Source organism: Pollicipes pollicipes, unplaced genomic scaffold (genome assembly GCF_011947565.3).
Source record: "Pollicipes pollicipes isolate AB1234 unplaced genomic scaffold, Ppol_2.1 Scaffold_4295;HRSCAF=5057_pilon_pilon_pilon, whole genome shotgun sequence".
Classification (NCBI taxonomy): domain Eukaryota; kingdom Metazoa; phylum Arthropoda; class Thecostraca; order Pollicipedomorpha; family Pollicipedidae; genus Pollicipes; species Pollicipes pollicipes.
Window position 1 is genome coordinate 6,823,389 of NW_023596461.1, and position 16,908 is coordinate 6,840,296.

General features: G+C 52.5%; 1 protein-coding gene across 1 annotated transcript; it reads left to right on the top strand.

Moving 5' to 3' along the window:
* Positions 1-4,676: 4,676 nt before the first annotated feature.
* On the top strand, positions 4,677-16,602 carry LOC119096605 (transcription factor SOX-21-like). Its single transcript, XM_037219507.1, has 4 exons — positions 4,677-4,858; positions 15,414-15,503; positions 16,121-16,185; positions 16,463-16,602. The coding sequence occupies exons 1-4, from the start codon at positions 4,698-4,700 to the stop codon at positions 16,600-16,602; spliced, it is 456 nt and encodes a 151-aa protein (XP_037075402.1). The 5' UTR covers positions 4,677-4,697.
* Positions 16,603-16,908: the final 306 nt, after the last annotated feature.

Below are 16,908 nucleotides of genomic sequence, written 5' to 3' on the forward strand. Positions count from 1 at the left end.
TCATGGTACACGTGCATGACTAAAAACGATGCTTGAGCAAAGCATGCACTTCATTGTTTACACTTCGATAGCTCCACCATGGGTAGCATGGTATAGCTATCTAAGTGCTATCTAAGTATCTAAGTGCTATCATGGTAGAGCTATCCAAGTACGCAGCACGGGTAGATCTACCATTTGTATGGCAATCAGGCCCCTCTTGTTGAACGAGATTATGGTTAGCAACTCTTGTTTGAATCTTATTTTGTAGTCCAAAAATAGCACAAAGCGACTCAAATTCAGAATGTTTGCTTGACTGTGAATCAGGTCCAAAAAGACAAATACAATAGCGGGAATTTTCCTTTAAAGCGCATGTATACGCGCTTCTGTGTGCCAGTGATGTCCAGTTACATCGAAGGAACTGCATCTGGTCGTAGACGTGGTTTCATATTAGCCGTAGGCTAGCCATAACCAGATAGTTAGGATCATAGCCACAACCACCGCGTTTTGCACATTTGTAGCACTAGACCTTGAGCAACGGTACACCCATGGTTTCAGGACATTCGGGTGGTTTTTTGGAAACGTGGAAAGTGGATGCATTTCTTGTACGCGCTAGATTCTTGCACCAGGTCACTGCACAGGGGGGGGGGGGGGGCATCATGCTGCCAAAAGCTGCCTTCAGTGCTGACTCCGGTCCAACGCTCACACACCACTGTAAATTGCTTCCGCCTATGGGGTAATCAAACGCGCCAAGGTCATCTAACCTAACAAACTCGACACTACAGTGCACAAAAGACCAGACCTTCACACTTCTGCGCGACCACCACCTTCCAAGTGACGCAGTCGACGTTGCCATGCGACGCCGCCGTGCAGGCCCGCGCGTCTCTGTGACGTTACCGCCTAACGTTAACGAGTCGCCCGCCCGACCAATTTCTCAAGCAGTGATGATGGCCCCTGTTTACTTCCGCTTTGTTTACTTTCGCTACTAGCAAAAGTAAACAAAGCTGTTTGGTTCGTGTGTTCATGCTCTGAACTTATATCATGTCTATATGTGTCATAGCAAGAAAGAAAAACACAATCTCGTGAGTTCCGTGACTGTGGGGAAAGAGGTTGGTGCTCATAACGGCCTGCCAGCTTTATCCACCAGAGTTCTTGGCATAGGCCTGTGATGTGATGCCTGCAAAGTTACATTGCGAGCTGCAGTTGTATTGATTTTCTCATTTAGACGTATACGCCGGCTCATCTATGATCACCGCTCCTGATTTTACGACGGGCCAGAGCACCCTTTTATTTCAATTCAGTTTTGGAGTGAATTTCCACTCCGTGATGATATCAGCTGCGTTTATGGTACCCAATGGATGCCTTGTGAAGTACGGAGTAACTCCTTAATTCAGATGTCGCCCTTAATAGTAGAATTTTACGGGCGTAATAGTGCGCACTTTCTCCTTGCCTTAATCAACCGGATTCGAAGTAAAACCTTGGGCGTTTTCCCGTTATGAAACTGGTTACTGGTCGTTCTGCAGCGTAATGTCGTTTCTGGTTAGCATGTAAACAATGAGACGCGGCTCTCAAGTGAGCTCAACACTAGCAAAACATCATTATTTATCAGTCGAAAGCGCACAATGCCCATGTTCGACTCACAACCGGCTGCTGATGACATGCATGGGATGCTGTTTGGCCTTTCTACGTACCGTAAACGGGCTCGCTCTCCCTCGTCCCACCGTCTTTTCGTGTCGGTATCCCCGACGCACCTCAACGGTCATCGCTCACAAAACGCTGTAACGCCTCGTGTTCATAATTGTAGACATGCATAATGTATATAGAGCCTGAGCTTGCCTCGTGACGACCGGTGCGCCGAATGCTCTTAAATGTAGGACATGAGCGGGTTTGAATTTTTAGGCAAACGTGACCAAATTAAGCCTTCGTTCGCCACGTGGACTTTGCAGATAAATGCCTGCAAACTCTTTCACAATATGAACAGGTGTTTCGAACATATGCTTAAACAATGACAAAAGGTGCCAAAAGAGAAAACGGCACTATGAGACTGGCTAGCTTTCGCCGGCTAAATGGTGCAGTCTGCTTTTTGAATTCATCCGTGTAGCTGTGATAGGGAGCAGCGGACGATGCAGGCAGACACTAGCCACATCGGGGGTCTGAGCAATGCCCACGTTGAGTTTATTGCAGGATGCAAGATTTCATCTCATATGGATCATACAAAGTTAGCAGATTGCCTCCTTTGCAGTCCACGCCCCTTGATTGCCTCAACTTTTACTGACCTGCTACTCTAGCTTCCACTATCACACTTTAGGCAACCACGTTTTTTATATTGTGTTCCTCGCTTTTTTATTGCATCGAAAGTCGAAGCTGCCACTGCAGGGTCTCATAGGTAGCAGTCACTCAAAACCGCGAACGAGAAACGGAGGCTGCCGATCGGTGAGATCCATGGACAGATCTGTGCGATAACAGCCGGCCGCACCCAGAGAACGATCTCGCGCCTGGACCATGTCGATCGGCTTTAGGCAGCAGTCATGCAGAGCTGGGACCAGGAGGACCACTCCGATCAAACCTTAAGGTCTTCTGTAACTCTGCACCGACATATGACGTTGCGTTTGGGGGGTGTGAGTTTGAGTTGCGACATCGCGCATGCAGAACTATGCTGACGCGGCCTCTCACCAACTGGTGTTTTTTTTGTTTTGTTTGGTAAGTACATTGTTTAGGTCCGTGTGCTTAAAACACGAGATTTAAAAGGGGGAGCTTCATGTGTTTTTTTTTTTGGTCTGAATGTGGTTCCAATCAACGGAACGCCAGGATTTTTTCTCCGCAGAGGGCTGGACCTCTAGCTAGACCCCCTTGATCCAGCTATCCTCATTCTCAGCAGCCATCAGTATAACGAGACAGCAGAATAAGGAGAAAGCCATCACGCAAGAGCTATCCAACGCCTCAAAGCGTCAGTTCAAAACTGAAGGATCCGCAACATAATTCGACAAATTTGAGTTCTTTTCAGAAGGCGTGTGCCGTGTGTGGCTTGCGGGTTGGAAGGGTGGGAGGGCGGCCCAGTGTTTTTGGCACATACGACCTGTCCTGCGACCATTTCAATTGACCAGGGTCTGAGAATAGCACAATTGTTTTGTTTTGACCCGATTATGTGCAATACGATGCCATGCAACTGGAATTTTTGCAACCACAACGTTTCCAGTTTACGCCTGAGTGTTACGAAGTTTTGGGTTCTCTGCACCAGCCAAAGCGAGAGGTGCTGATGAAGAGCACTCACAGGTCACCGGTATGTAGCGGGCGTACGCTGCACTTTGCATTGGCAGGCGCACAATTCAATATTTTTCACTGACAACCAATCAGAGCGCGCCGCGGGAACGTGCAATTTGTAGCACGGCGTGCAACATCACGTGCCCTCGACCTAATTATTTTTACGCGGGTGCCCCAAAGTTCTTAGCGTTGTCATTTCATCGTGCACATGCTTAGTTTAAAAAAAAAAATGATTAAGGGCCACGTGCACCCGGAGGCATTGCGTGCGTTCACCCGTCCTCGTATGTACATGAGTCGTCGCTATCTAATACAAAACGAAAAATGTATGAGTGGGAGCATAGGAGAAAAAACAAGAACAAAGAAAAGTAGCAATTTTCGGGGAAACAACAGCCAGCATCAGCTCCGGTTCGGGGGGGGGGGGGGGGGGAGGGCGGTCTCATCCGAGATAAGAGGAAGAGCCCTCCCCACTTCCCTCGCCCCATCCCTGGGTGCGCCACTCGCTCCAACACAGCGTCCGGCGAAAATGGAAGGCAGCCTCCTGCTAAACGGTGGTGATCGCCACGGTACGGTGACACTATGAGGACGCCAGGAAACAACTTACACCAGTCTTATTCCTAGACTTTGACGTAGCACGACGTTTACCCTTCGCCTTCAGCCATTGTCGCTGGCGCCTTTCATCTCGGCTCCGATGCCTCCATTCCGAGTAGCGGCCCGACGTCAAACGGCCCGAGGCGGTCTGTCTCGGGCGTCACCGTCTCGGATGCCCCACCCCTCCGGTGCCACATCCGGTCAGCCAAGGCGTCCAATCGCATTGTTAGACACAATGGTGGGGGCGGAGCCAGTCAACAAGACAAAAGCCCATTGGATTACAGCTTTGTTCCTCGCCGGAATCGATAAGAATTGCCTGTCGGCGGCGGCCCGGACGACCGTTAGGGCGCCGCCGACGCGTTGTCGGCCGGCAAACTGAGCCGTAAAGGTCGGCAGCCGTGTGATTCCCGAGACTCGGACGCGGGCGCCGGGCCGCGCCGAGACAGACGGGCAGGCGCCGTCCGCCGGGCACGGGAGGCAGGTCGGTGCCGCGGGTCGTCAGTGTCGACCGCAGTTCGCTGAGAGCCCGAGCCCCCGCTGTCGCGCGGGCCGGACGGCCGCGGCCTGCACACAGCCTTTGCCACGTCGAGTCCCATAAGCCTGCCGGGCCTCGAGTCCAGCTGTTTCGCTTCCCGCTGACTTCACTTCCTCGGACTAGTCGCCCGCCCCCGCGGGCAAACCGCCGCTGTCCTGGTGTGGCGACGACACCCTGTCGCCTGCTCGCGGCCGCGTCACACCCTCAGAAGATTGCACTGCCGGCCGGCCGCCGGTCGCCGCAGTCGCCGCTCTCACCTCGCGCGCGGGCCGCGGGGCGACGCTCGCCGCTCGCTGCCATGGAGGGCAGCGTGGCTGACTGCCACATCAAGCGGCCGATGAACGCCTTCATGGTGTGGTCCCGCGGCCAGCGGCGCAAGATGTCGCAGGACAACCCGCGCATGCACAACTCGGAGATCTCGAAGCGGCTCGGCGCCGAGTGGAAGCTGCTGACCGAGGAGGAGAAGCGGCCCTTCATCGACGAGGCCAAGCGACTCAGGTGGGTGTACGTCGGGGTGAGGCTCGTTGGAGAGATCGGAGCCCATGGCGAATAACGGCGTACTGCACTTTCCAACATCAAGCTACTTCATGTCAAGGTGTTTCGGCTTATCCTGCTACTCCATTCTCTGGATGGATGCAATGATAGGCAAACATAAAAAGATCCTGTACTCAGAACCACCATATAATGATAATATCCATTAAGTGGTATCATCTGTCCATTATTCGTACAGTTTGCATCGATTATGATGACATCCATCCATCACATTCATCCAAAACTAATAATTGAATATATCGCATCCATTGTATCGGTATGGCGTCAGGTATACATAAAGACAATGACATAGTCAGCTGTGCTTCACATATAAAGATTCTATTACAGTACCAGAGCTGCCAGATCAGATCCTTTCGAAACGCCGGGCCAATGAATATGCACCACACACCTCGCTTATGCGAAGGGGCACCCACCCACCGCCCACGAAACGCAAAGTTGCATGTTTCAGTCGGTTAATTTTTCTATTTCAGTCGGTTTGCGCAGCCTTGTGACAGGCCACTCGGGCGCGTGTCCGTTTAGTGCACAACAGCTCGGCCTTTGGTGTGACATGATTCCTGCAGCAATCCGCCGCGCGGTAGTGTTAATCGTTTGCTTTACGAAGAGCCCGTTGCACAGTGCAGTGCAGTCAAGTACCGGGCCGTGCAGCGGCGGTGCAGTGCATTGGGACTATCGCCGTCTGGCCCCAAAAGCCGGGCTCCGAACGATGTCTCGGCTTCACACCGCCAGCGCCGAGCGTGAGCTTGGCTCGCAGCGAAGTCGGGAGCGGGGGTTGCTCAAACTTACACTGGAGGGCAGGGAAGGCACGAGAGTTCGGTCAGAGCAGCGCCCGTGGTGCCAGTGGCAGCGGTTAGCCTGGCGGGTGGTGGTCGGTGCTGTTCGGCCTCACTGCGCCCATGATGCATGTGGCCGTGGATGACCTGGCGGGTGGTGGTCGGTGCTGTTCGGCCCCACCCCGCCCGTGACGCCTGTGGCCACGGATGACCTGGCGGCGGGGGTCAGTGCTGTTCGGCCTCACCCGCCCCTGATGCCTGTGGCCGCGGGCGGCCTGGCGGCGGGGTCAGTGCTGTTCGGCCTCACCCCGCCCCTGATGCCTGTGGCCGCGATGACCTGGCGGCGGGGGTCAGTGCTGTTCGGCCTCACCCGCCCCTGATGCCTGTGGCCGCGGATGACCTGGCGGCGGGGTCAGTGCTGTTCGGCCTCACCCGCCCCTGATGCCTGTGGCCACGGATGACCTGGCGGCGGGGTCAGTGCTGTTCGGCCTCACCCGCCCCTGATGCCTGTGGCCGCGGATGACCTGGCGGCGGGGTCAGTGCTGTTCGGCCTCACCCGCCCCTGATGCCTGTGGCCGCGGGCGGCCTGGCGGCGGGGGTCAGTGCTGTTCGGCCTCACCCGCCCCTGACGCCTGCGGTCCCCGCCTCGGGCGTGGACGACAGACAGGTGACCAGGGCTGGCCAAACAAGGTGAATGTCACGGGGGATGGGCAGACTGCCTGGCCTAGCGAGCGGTGTTTCCGGCGACGTGAACTGATCTCTGCCTCTATTGTATGGCCGCCGTAACGCACGAATGTGAACGTGAACATTCTGCTTGCCGGCTCACCAGACACTACTGCGTCTTCTGCTTGCCGATAGCTGAGGCGGACGCCAGTTCATCTGTCAACTTGCCATCACTTCCCAGTCAGTTCACTTCACATTAGCTGCTCACGCGCTCGAAAGAACGTACCCAGCACTGTGAGACACAGGCCTGCATATTTGTAATATTTAGTGTTATGTGACGACCGCCAGTCTTCTCAGTGACGCCGTGCGGTTTCGTCACCGACAATCGTGGTCGTCTACGAAGCGCGTCTCCGCGCACCTGCCTTCCCCCCCCCCCCCCCCATACATGACCATGTGTAGGCGTCAGTGACGCTGCCAGCTAATGTCTGGCCTGTTCTGTGTACTGGCGCCGCCCACTTTCGGTGCCGGGCGTCGCTGAGCGGCCGGTCAGTTCCCGACTGCGGTGACCTGTCGCTAACCTCCAACGCCGGGAGGGATGGGGCAGCCCAGGTTCCGGTCCCCTTCACACCGGTAGTTTACCAAACAAGCTCTTTCGCGTGCAGCGAGCGTAATCTGAGCCTTTGCGCCCGTGCTTTGTACTTTCAGGCCTGTATCTGGGACGGAATGATCGGGTCTGGCCTGGCCTGATTTCCACTGAGTGGCGTTTGTATTTACAATGCTAAAACCTATGCAAAGCTCTTTATCTATCACTTGCGTCATCTTCGCCGACGCGAATGACAGTCGCGTCATGCAGAGTTCGCGTCCATGCGATAGTTCGATTGCTGTGCTGTCGGCACGCTCACCAGCTCTGGTTTCCGGTGCATTTCTCTGTTTATGTTTGGTAGCGGATCCGGGATTTCGTCAATGGGGTGGCCACACAATACTGTGACCCCTGGAGTTTGGGTCCCTCCCAAAGGTCCTCGGATTTCGGCTATTACACTTCACGGCTGTAATGCTTGCTGTTTTTTGTCAAGGAAACCAGTGCGTATCCTTGTGAAACTAGGCATTGCTGCGTGTGTACATACGTTAAGCGCGTTCATTTTCTCCACATCACGGTGGATGCTTCCATTTGAGGCTATGTCACTTGGAGAAGATGCGGCAATATGAGTTAGAGTTGATTGCTAAATAACATCAAAATGAAGCAATACGTTTGATTCCAAGCTTGCTTGCGGCTAGTCGGTTTTCTGCGGCTTGTTGGCTTGCCCATGCGATCAGCTGTGGGCTAATAGCCAATCAGAGTTTTTGTTTTGACTGGTGCAAAGAAGTACGAAATACGCTAGGACTTAAACTATGTTAAAAGTGTGATGCACAAGTATTGTGCATGGGATAAGTTACATACGTAGGCAAATAATAAACAACCAAAGAAAATGAAACATGTTAAGTCGGCAACGCGTGAAATTACCTTAGGAATTGCGCGTAGAAGGTCGTCAAAACAATCGTGGCTGCTGCTATCTGCGACCAAGGCGCCAAGGAAAATCAACATCGTGTAGATATCGGACTGATGTGCACGGCACAACCTAGCCAAGCCCGTATACACGAGCAGACAAAACATCATGAGCGACGAAAGTGCAGACTCGCAAACACGTGAGATTTTCGGCAACAGAGTAAGGTCCTGACCTTACGTAAGGTCCCGACCTCACGCTAAGAGCCCAGTGCCATGTGAAGGATCCCGAACCGATCAGGAGTTCCCCGGTCGATTAACATGAGGGGCTCCCTTAACAGCGTAGGCCGTCTGATTACATGGGAAGCCCAGTACCGTTAAGGACGGCACCTGAGCGATCGAGCTAATCAGGCCAACGAAGAGGCTGCCGTCGACAGCGCAGGGCCCTCAGAGCAAGCGAGAAGAACCTAAGACCAATGCGATGGGGCATTGGACGGTCGGGAGTGCCCCGGAGGGTTAACACGTAACCCCCGGCCCTGTTTTTCGTCACTATGAGCCTAATAGCATGGTTGGGAGCTTTTTTTTGGATTCACGTGTCTTTTTCCGGTGAATATAATGCTGAACCTCTGAACCCGTATTACTCTGGATCATGCGCACGGTTCAAAATATTGAGTGCTGTTAATATAAACTGCTGTTCAGCAATGCGTCATTTGACCAGCACCGCCCAGTATCTTGAAGGTCGTTAACTGTAAATCAGTACCTTGAACTCATTCAGTCCATGCAGTCAGCCTGGTGTCTCCCGCTACTCGCTGCAACGTGCCCCCTATGCCATCGCAGGCGTTTTTACCATGTGAGGTGGCAAAGGAATTGCATTATTCCACTCGCCTATGATGACTTAGTACTCTGGTGATGACATAGGTTGATAAAATTGTTCTTGCGCTTGTACTGACTCGAACACCCGTCTGTAACGTCGTGCACCTTGCACTGACCAGGGTGTTCTAGGACGACGTGGGGCAGACTATGAGGCAGAAAAGTCTGTACTACAATGTTTGTGTGCCTCAGACAATCGGACAAAAAACAGAATCCCTGAGGTTTTAGCGAACGCAAGTAAAGTACGAAAAGGTGCACGGTGCACGACGCATTACCCGAGTTGAATCCCGAGGTAGTCAACTCTACCCGAGTTGGGCAGAGTCCTGCACGAACAAGAGCAATTTTCTGAGAAATATCTAACCAGCACCGCTCATGCCATGTGACGGCTTTTGGATGAAGTAAGCGCTTTGCCTGTCAGCAGTTTAGCGATGATGAGTCTGAGAGCCATCCTGCGGCTTAGCGGGGTGTTGTATTCGTCCATAGGCTCGTCCTTGGCTGCCATGGTGCAGCGGCCAGGTGAGACCCACCGCTGAAAACTGACGCCACTGGGATGGGGCTGAGCGCTATTCAGAGTCTTTCGATACTCACAGACCTCCTCGCACAAGTCCTGGCAGTCATGTCATAGACAGCGTTTCGCATGACATCTTTGCATGTCGCACTCTCTGCCCCAAGTGCAGCCAGCTGCAGCTTAGAGTGGTGGTGATGCGTGAAGGCGCACTCGCAGTAGGTTTCACTTTTTTCCTGCTAACACGCATTTTCTAGGACGCAGTTTCGCGGCCGTGGAGAAATATATACGGGATTAAATGGATCCTCCTGAAATGCCAAATAGATTTCCCGTAGACTGTCCCACTTAAGATGTTTTTAAATCTTTACTACCATCCCTCGCCGCTCGAAATGGCGCTTGGTCTCGCGCGCAGCGGCAGACCCAACTGATGTCTTATTCGAAGAAACCACGAACTTTCTGTTTTGTCTCCTTGCTGAGTAATGTACTTGCTCACCATGGGAGCCGCAGGGAGGATAACACGCATTTGTTTGAGTTTGTTGCTCTTTCACCATACAGGTAGGAGCTCTGAAGAACTCGGCAGTTTCGCGAGCGGAAGAATGGAGAAAGCGTATGAATGGACAACCTCCCACCATTACTGAATATGTTTGGAAACATTTGCTGCAGGTCTGACATCTTTGCTGCAAGCCTGAAATCAAACATGTGTTTCAATTTAATACCAGCGATGATGTTAGCCAAGGCTTACTCAGTTTCTTGGCCGGCGGCCAGCTACAGCGTTGTAATCTTTTATCTGGAAACTTCTTGGGGGGGGGGGGTCAAAAGTCAAGAATTTCCATCTCAGCAGTAAGTCCCATTGCCCATATGTATGTACGTGTGCCTGTGCGTCACATTTAATTTTACGGACTCTTCCTCTCCTCGGACAGTCACAATTTATTCTAATAGTTCGTCTCTTCATTATAGCCAGCCGCACTTCGGCCATAAAAGGCTAAACTTGGTCAATTTCAGCCCAATACATGGCTTACCGCTATGCTCAATTTGAGGTGTAACGAGTTAAAAGCACGCTGCTTTCAAGTATGACGGGTCCTACACAAATTGCGCGCGTGGCGCATCTGGCGAGTGGCAGCAAGGGCTCCATCTGCGACTGCTGCGCGTGTTGCGTTTCTGAGCGCTTCTCCGCCAGCCGTGGCTTACGCTCTCAGGGCGACTCTCTCCTGAAATGACTGGGCTTTAACAATCATCTGAGACTTTGATACCACCTTTTCCAAGCACGGCCATAGGCCTCATGCCAATGTTTGAAATTGTGGGTCCTGCGGCCATCAGAAGCGTGCGAAAGTCTTTCAGGCCAGTGGGGTTAAACAGGGACGTAATTTAGTACCACACATCAAATGTACGATGCCAATGTATTAAATGTATGGGTATACAGGTGTAAATGTACGGGTGAATGTGCGGGCTCATACATTAAATGTAATGAAACTAAAATAAACCCGCGGTTTATCAGAATGACTGCTGACGAAAAAAACGCTTCTGTAGCACAATATCTCGGCATGGCAATCGACCGGACCACGCCTGATGGGCTTGCTCGCATCTATTCCAGCTGTGCAGTCCAGATTTGGTACCAAATTTGCCCCAGTTTTATCATGCTAGCGCGAGAATGGCTGCTATCAAAACCCTATGGGGGTTGTGAGCCCACTTCGGTACTTTGACGCGTCGAAAATAGGGAACTTTGCGCTGGTTTGCAGCCATTGAAAAACACAGTCAAAGTAGCCGAAATTAATTTATTCTTCACGTGAATTGTATTTTATCGAAATTCGCTTGTAGTCGAAATCACAATACAAACTGCAGCTCAGCATTATAAGCAAACCGGTCGCAAGTGTCGAAGCATCAGCTGCCTGGCAGGGGCGGATGATAACTGTGAACTTCTGAACACCGTACAAAACTAAATATGTCGCGTAGTGCATTTTAGTGCAAAGGTGGCTGATTCCGAGTTAAGTTTCCCATGGCTTTGTCCAGTTTACCTGCCAATTAATATGCAGAGAATGGATCAGTAGCAAAAAGGACACATTCAGCGGAATGCGTTTCGGCAGCGAACAAATTCATGTTCTAGATAGGGGTGCCGGTAGTGTAGTGGTTAACGCGTCTGCGTTGACGACTGCGCGTCTGGGAACCAGAGGTACGGGGCTCGACTCCCCGCACTGCCCGCCCTTCCTGCCAGGGTGAGAGGAAGGCGATGCCACAGAGCCTCAGCAGCTGCGTACGTCGTAAAGTCACAATGACAACAACAATGACGACATGGTCGCGCTACTTCAAACATGCTGGATGCCTTTACCACACAGCCAGACAACAATTTGATCACACTTGGGTAGTCAATTACTCCACCCCGTTATACACCATTTGACTCACATCTATCATTATTTTATCAAATGATCGCGAACGTTTTGGCTGTTTGGACTTCTGGGGTCAGGGCTCACGCTTGACAGTGCTTGTCGTGCGAGCTCAGCTCAGCTCAGCGTGCCACGGCGCTCGGCGCGGTCCGCCCCGTCCTCTGACCTCATCTGACCTCATCTGGCCTTGAGCTGGCGCTGCCACCGGCCGCAGGCCAGGCCAGCCAGGCGTAGAGAGCGAGTGCCGGAGTGAGTCGAGCCCACCCACCACGCAACAGTTCGAGGGGAAGGCAGGCACTCCAACCGACTGAGCTACGGGGTGGAGCAGAAGTATAATGCTCTCTACCGTAGAGCTATCTTCCGCGAAAAATGTTTCGCAACACATTGGATTAATTACGGAACATTAGTGAGAATTGTTTTGAGTCATTTTTTTGCACGTAATCCAACCTGTCGTTTCTCTAGCATGTTGGTTTGCCTTGGCATTCGCTGGCAATGTTTTGATATGATTTCGGTAGTTAAAACTGAAGCAACATTACAAACCTGTTTAATCAATGGCCCAATTATTTGCACACTTCAAATAATTGACTTCAGCTTCGTCACTTACCAGTAATGCACTGTCCATAAGAGCCACTCACGTTATCTTAAGTCAACCGAAGTGTTGCAGGTGCAGCAAATTCGATAGCCCACATATCTTTGCCCACTTGTGGCTGAGTCGTGTTCTGTGTCGTCTCCGACTCGATGACCTGATTTGCAGGGAGTTACCCCCATTGCTGTCGTGCAGACCCGAAGCAGGCTCTTGTTATAATCTAATCTAGTACCCTGAATTGTGCCACAGTTATATTTTCAGTGCTCGTTGCATGTGCGACCAACAATTGTGGTTTACTCTGCTACCTGTTTGTAAACACTAAGATAAAAAGCTTGATCCTCTCGCGTTTGCGTGCAATAAATTACGTATGCCGGTGATTTTAAGACAACCTTTGCTTCGTGGAATGAACGGGTACGAAAACATCGGCAACTAGAACCAGGTGCCTGTGGTAGCCCGTGTAAAAGATCGTTATCAATGCATCAGAATATCCCTTTTCAGTGAGTCTAGCAGGTAGGAGTTAATAAGAAAATGGCAATTTTCTTTTTTTCCCTGCAAATTTACAAAATAATTTGCATGAAATCTGTCTAGTTATGTCCCAGCCGGTGTTGTTAAAAGCGTGTACTTTTGGGTGGAGATTGCCCTCAGTGAAATAGGATGCACCTCTGCACGGTGTTCACCAACAAATATTTTTCAATTTAAGCCTCAGCGTGAGATAATTGAGAACAGATCCGGAAAAACCGACGTCAGCCGTTTCCCGACCGATTACCGGTGTTGCTGCGTCGGACGTTTTTTGTTTGTTTATCAGTGCGAAGTTTTGCACATAGTTCATTCACGCACACCATACTCTTGGTCGCGCGCCTCTATTTTCCGTTTGCTGAGGTTCGACTGCGACTGTTAAGATTCACTTGAACTAGCGAGTTTATAGATTTTGCGGATTTCGGCACTTTTCTCGCAAAATGTTGATCCCTTTTCGAGAATTGTTCACGCAGTTGGAATCGTCCAGCCCGCTCGAGGTTTACGCTCAAGTACATGTGTCCGCTCGTACCGCTCGTCCGCTCTTGCCGCTTGTGCCGCTCGTGCCGCACGAACCGCTCGTACCGCTTGTAACGCCCGTCTGCACGGACCGCTCATACCGCTCGTACCGCTCGTCCACTCGTGCCGCTCGTCCGCTCGTGCCGCTCGTACCGCTTGTGCCGCTCGTGCCGCTTGTACCGCTTGTGCCGCTCGTACCTCTTATCCCACTAGTGCCGCACGAACCGCTCGTCCGCTCGTCCGCTCGTACTGCTCGCGCCGCACGAACCGCTCGTCCTGCTCGTACCGTTCGTCCGCTCGTACCGCTCATACGGCTCGTACCGCTCGTCCGTTTGTACCGTTCGTCCGCTCGTACCGCCCGTACCGCTCGTCGGGATCTGAGCTGGGTTTCGACGCGTGATCTTTATACAAAGGATGATACCACACATTTATCCAGATGTGGGTTTCTCTGGCGCCGACGTGGCGTGAACCGTGCTTACATTGTGTGGTTTGACCCTTTGGACAGCAAACAATCTCGGATAGCTGATTATTTTCTCCTCAACCTTCCATGCAATAAGCATCCCCGCAGAGATAGCGTTCCAGTGACGATTGAGCTCGCTAAAACAAGATGTCTCTAAGAGTCTTATATATGATATCACCCAGTTATTAAGTTCCAAATTTCGTAACGCCAACCTGTGTTGTGCCGTAAGGCCTGTTGTCATTACGTCATTCACAGTGCGCCTTGGATTGACGTCTGTTTACCAAGCGGTATTTGAGGGTGTGAGCCCTGTTTTGATACCACCACACACAGCTGACATCTGACTCTGATTTTGTTTGACTTGTTTGCCGCGGAGCGGGAGGTGAACTGTTGCCGGCTAATGCTTTGTGTAACAGTCAAGCGTGGTGAGATGGACCTTTGGGTCGGAAAAGCCATTTGTGCCTGTTGCAACTGTACGGCACAAGCCCAAGAGACGTCTTGCGCGGTGTGGGACGAGCGAAGTTATGACGGAGATAAGTACTATTAGGTCAGATGGCATCGAAGTAAGTCTAAGCATTTTGTTTGGTTTTGATATCTCAATAATCGTTTAGGTATATTCGGATATTTTGTCTGGGCATTTTGGTAGGTTCATTCCGATATTTTGTTCTAATGCTAGAAGGCTTTACATTAGTACATGGGAAGGTCCCGTAAGATAAACCGCCGAGGCGAACACCAAGGCCCAAAAACACCCAGTGGCGTCATTAGAGCCCCGGGTCAGGGAGCACCCGGTGGCGTTATTGGACCAAGGTCAGGGAGTGCCCGATGGCGTTATTGGACCAAGGTCAGGGAGTGCCCGCTGGCGTTATTGGAGACCTGGGTCGGAGGAGTGCCCGGTGGCCGAGTTAAAGTTTAGCGTCAGAAAGCGACCGCTGGCGCCAGCGCGGGAGGTCCGTCTTTGACCAAAGCACCGTCGGCAGCGTACGAGGCCGAGAGGCACTCGGCACAAACTACGAAGACCTGCGCGTCTCGGACAGCATTTGAACATCAGGCGGCCAGATTTGTGATCGAGAAGTGCTGAGGCTGACTTTTATCATCGCGCAGGCCTTGTTTGTGTACATTCCAGCTTCACTATCATTGGAGCTGGCGGCGCCGATTGTTTGACCAGTTGAACGCAGCGGATTGACGCATTGCAATCAGTTGCATGATTGACTGAGTAGATCCACCTCATTGGCCGCGGTCTGGATGAATCCTAGAGGCCAGTGACGTCACCCGACAGTTCGGTTTGGGCGAAACCTGAGCATCGACAAAGACCGGGGTCCAGGAACGTCTAGTGGTGGCGGCAGACTGCACCGAATTCCGTACGATTAGTAATAGCATCGAGAACCTGCACCCAGTGCGAGGTATTCGCTACCGAAACCGGTAGCGACGATGAGTGACCGTTTTTTATAGACGATGAAAGCTGACGTTTGAAAATTTGTGAAGTTATCTTATGCAACAACAAGCAGCAGCCAGACTTATGTGATATTCATCTGTGCTTTGCGGCAACAGCTGTATTTTGAATGTCTTTTTGTCTGTACCCCTCCAACTAGGGCCGACAACCGCGGCGACAAATGCAAAAGAATACTGCATCGCATTGGAAGCAAAAGCTTTCTTCCGACGCAGTGTCTTTCCGTTGACTTGCACGTTACCATTAGCATGAAGTGTTACAGCATCATCCGCTCGGGCGTCCGTGGACATTTTGGACTGTTGTTCTGTTGCAGAGCGTTGCACATGAAGGAGCACCCCGACTACAAGTACAAGCCCCGGAGGCGGCCGAAACTCACCGCCACAAGCGGAAGAAGCGAGCCCAGGTAAATGGACGCGGCTGGGCAGGGTCCGCGTACCGATCTGGAACACGAATAGGGGCAAAAACTGTGACAAGTAGCGTTTTGGGCGATGGATGCTCGCACAGAGGGGGGCAGAAGCATCCCCTTTTTCAGCTGTGTAAGAATTGCTACAGCTTTCAGAATGTTCTCGTGGCCGCGCTGAACTAGTCGTCCGGTTTACGATATTGAATACATGAGGCACATTTTCTAGCCCACAACATACCGTAACTAATCACAGTTCAAGTGCGACCATTGTCCTATGGTTCCCTCAACTCCGGGGCTCTCAAAACCAGTACACGGCTTTCCCTATACTGTGTTTGTTTGAACTCGTAACCATGGGAACCCGTAGCCATGTGATCGCTGCGCATGGTTCGTGATACGCTGAAACAAGTCTGCACTTGTGAAGCTAAGAAACGGTGCAAATTGGCACCTGGATGCAGTTTCTCGTGCTTGCTAGGTCATAGACGGAGAGTCGGGGATGATTCTCTACTGAGATGTGAACATCCTGTTCGAACCGATTCTGCGCCTGTCGGTCAACAATAAAACAGCTGGAAAGTGCAGCGTCTGGCGCCGGCCGTCATCTATTTGGGCGCGCTCCCCAGGTTCCCGATGTGCTTCCCGGAGCTGGAGCGAGCGCCGTTCCCGGAGCTGGAGCGGGTTGCCGTTCGCGAGGCCCTGGCTGCCGCCGTGTCTTGCCGGCGAGCTCCAGCTGCTCCGACGGCCGGCGCTGTTCCACAAGCCGGGGCTGGAGCTGGCGTCGTCCGTGCTCTTCCCCAAGCCGGGGCTGGAGCTGGGGCTGCTGCCGGCCGCGCCGTGTCCGCCGCTGCTCGGCGCGCCCGTCTTCGATCCGGTGGCGCTGCTGCGCTGGCGGCTCGGCGCCGGCCTCGGGCAGAGCCCTCCGGCGGGCGTGCCGCAAACTGCGAGTTACAGCCGGCCGCCACTAGGGGCGTCGCCGGAGCGGAGAGCGGGCGCCACCGCGAGTCGCGAGGAGTCGGACGAGGAGATTGACGTTACGAATGTGGCCGACGTCGGTGACGCGCCCGTGGATCTCTCCACCTCGACGGAGGTCGGTCCCCATGGTTAGCGCAACTGCCCACTGCTCACTGCTCATGGGTTGAGTTTCGCGCGTGCCGTGCTATGTTGCGTGTTTCGCAGAATGCTTTTTGGTAACATCGCGGCTTTCTTGTGCTATGTCAAGTTTCGGGTCTGTTTTGGGGGCAGAGCATAAGCTGCACATACGGGAGAGACGTCCCCGAGGCATGGATTAGATGCCTCGACGGTCTCCAGATCACCCTTGGTATGTGTCTTGGTTAAGACGGCCAAGTGCGAGTTCACACCTGAATGGAAGGCCGGCGGAGCTACGTGGTGAGGGAGGAGGGGAAGGGTTTAC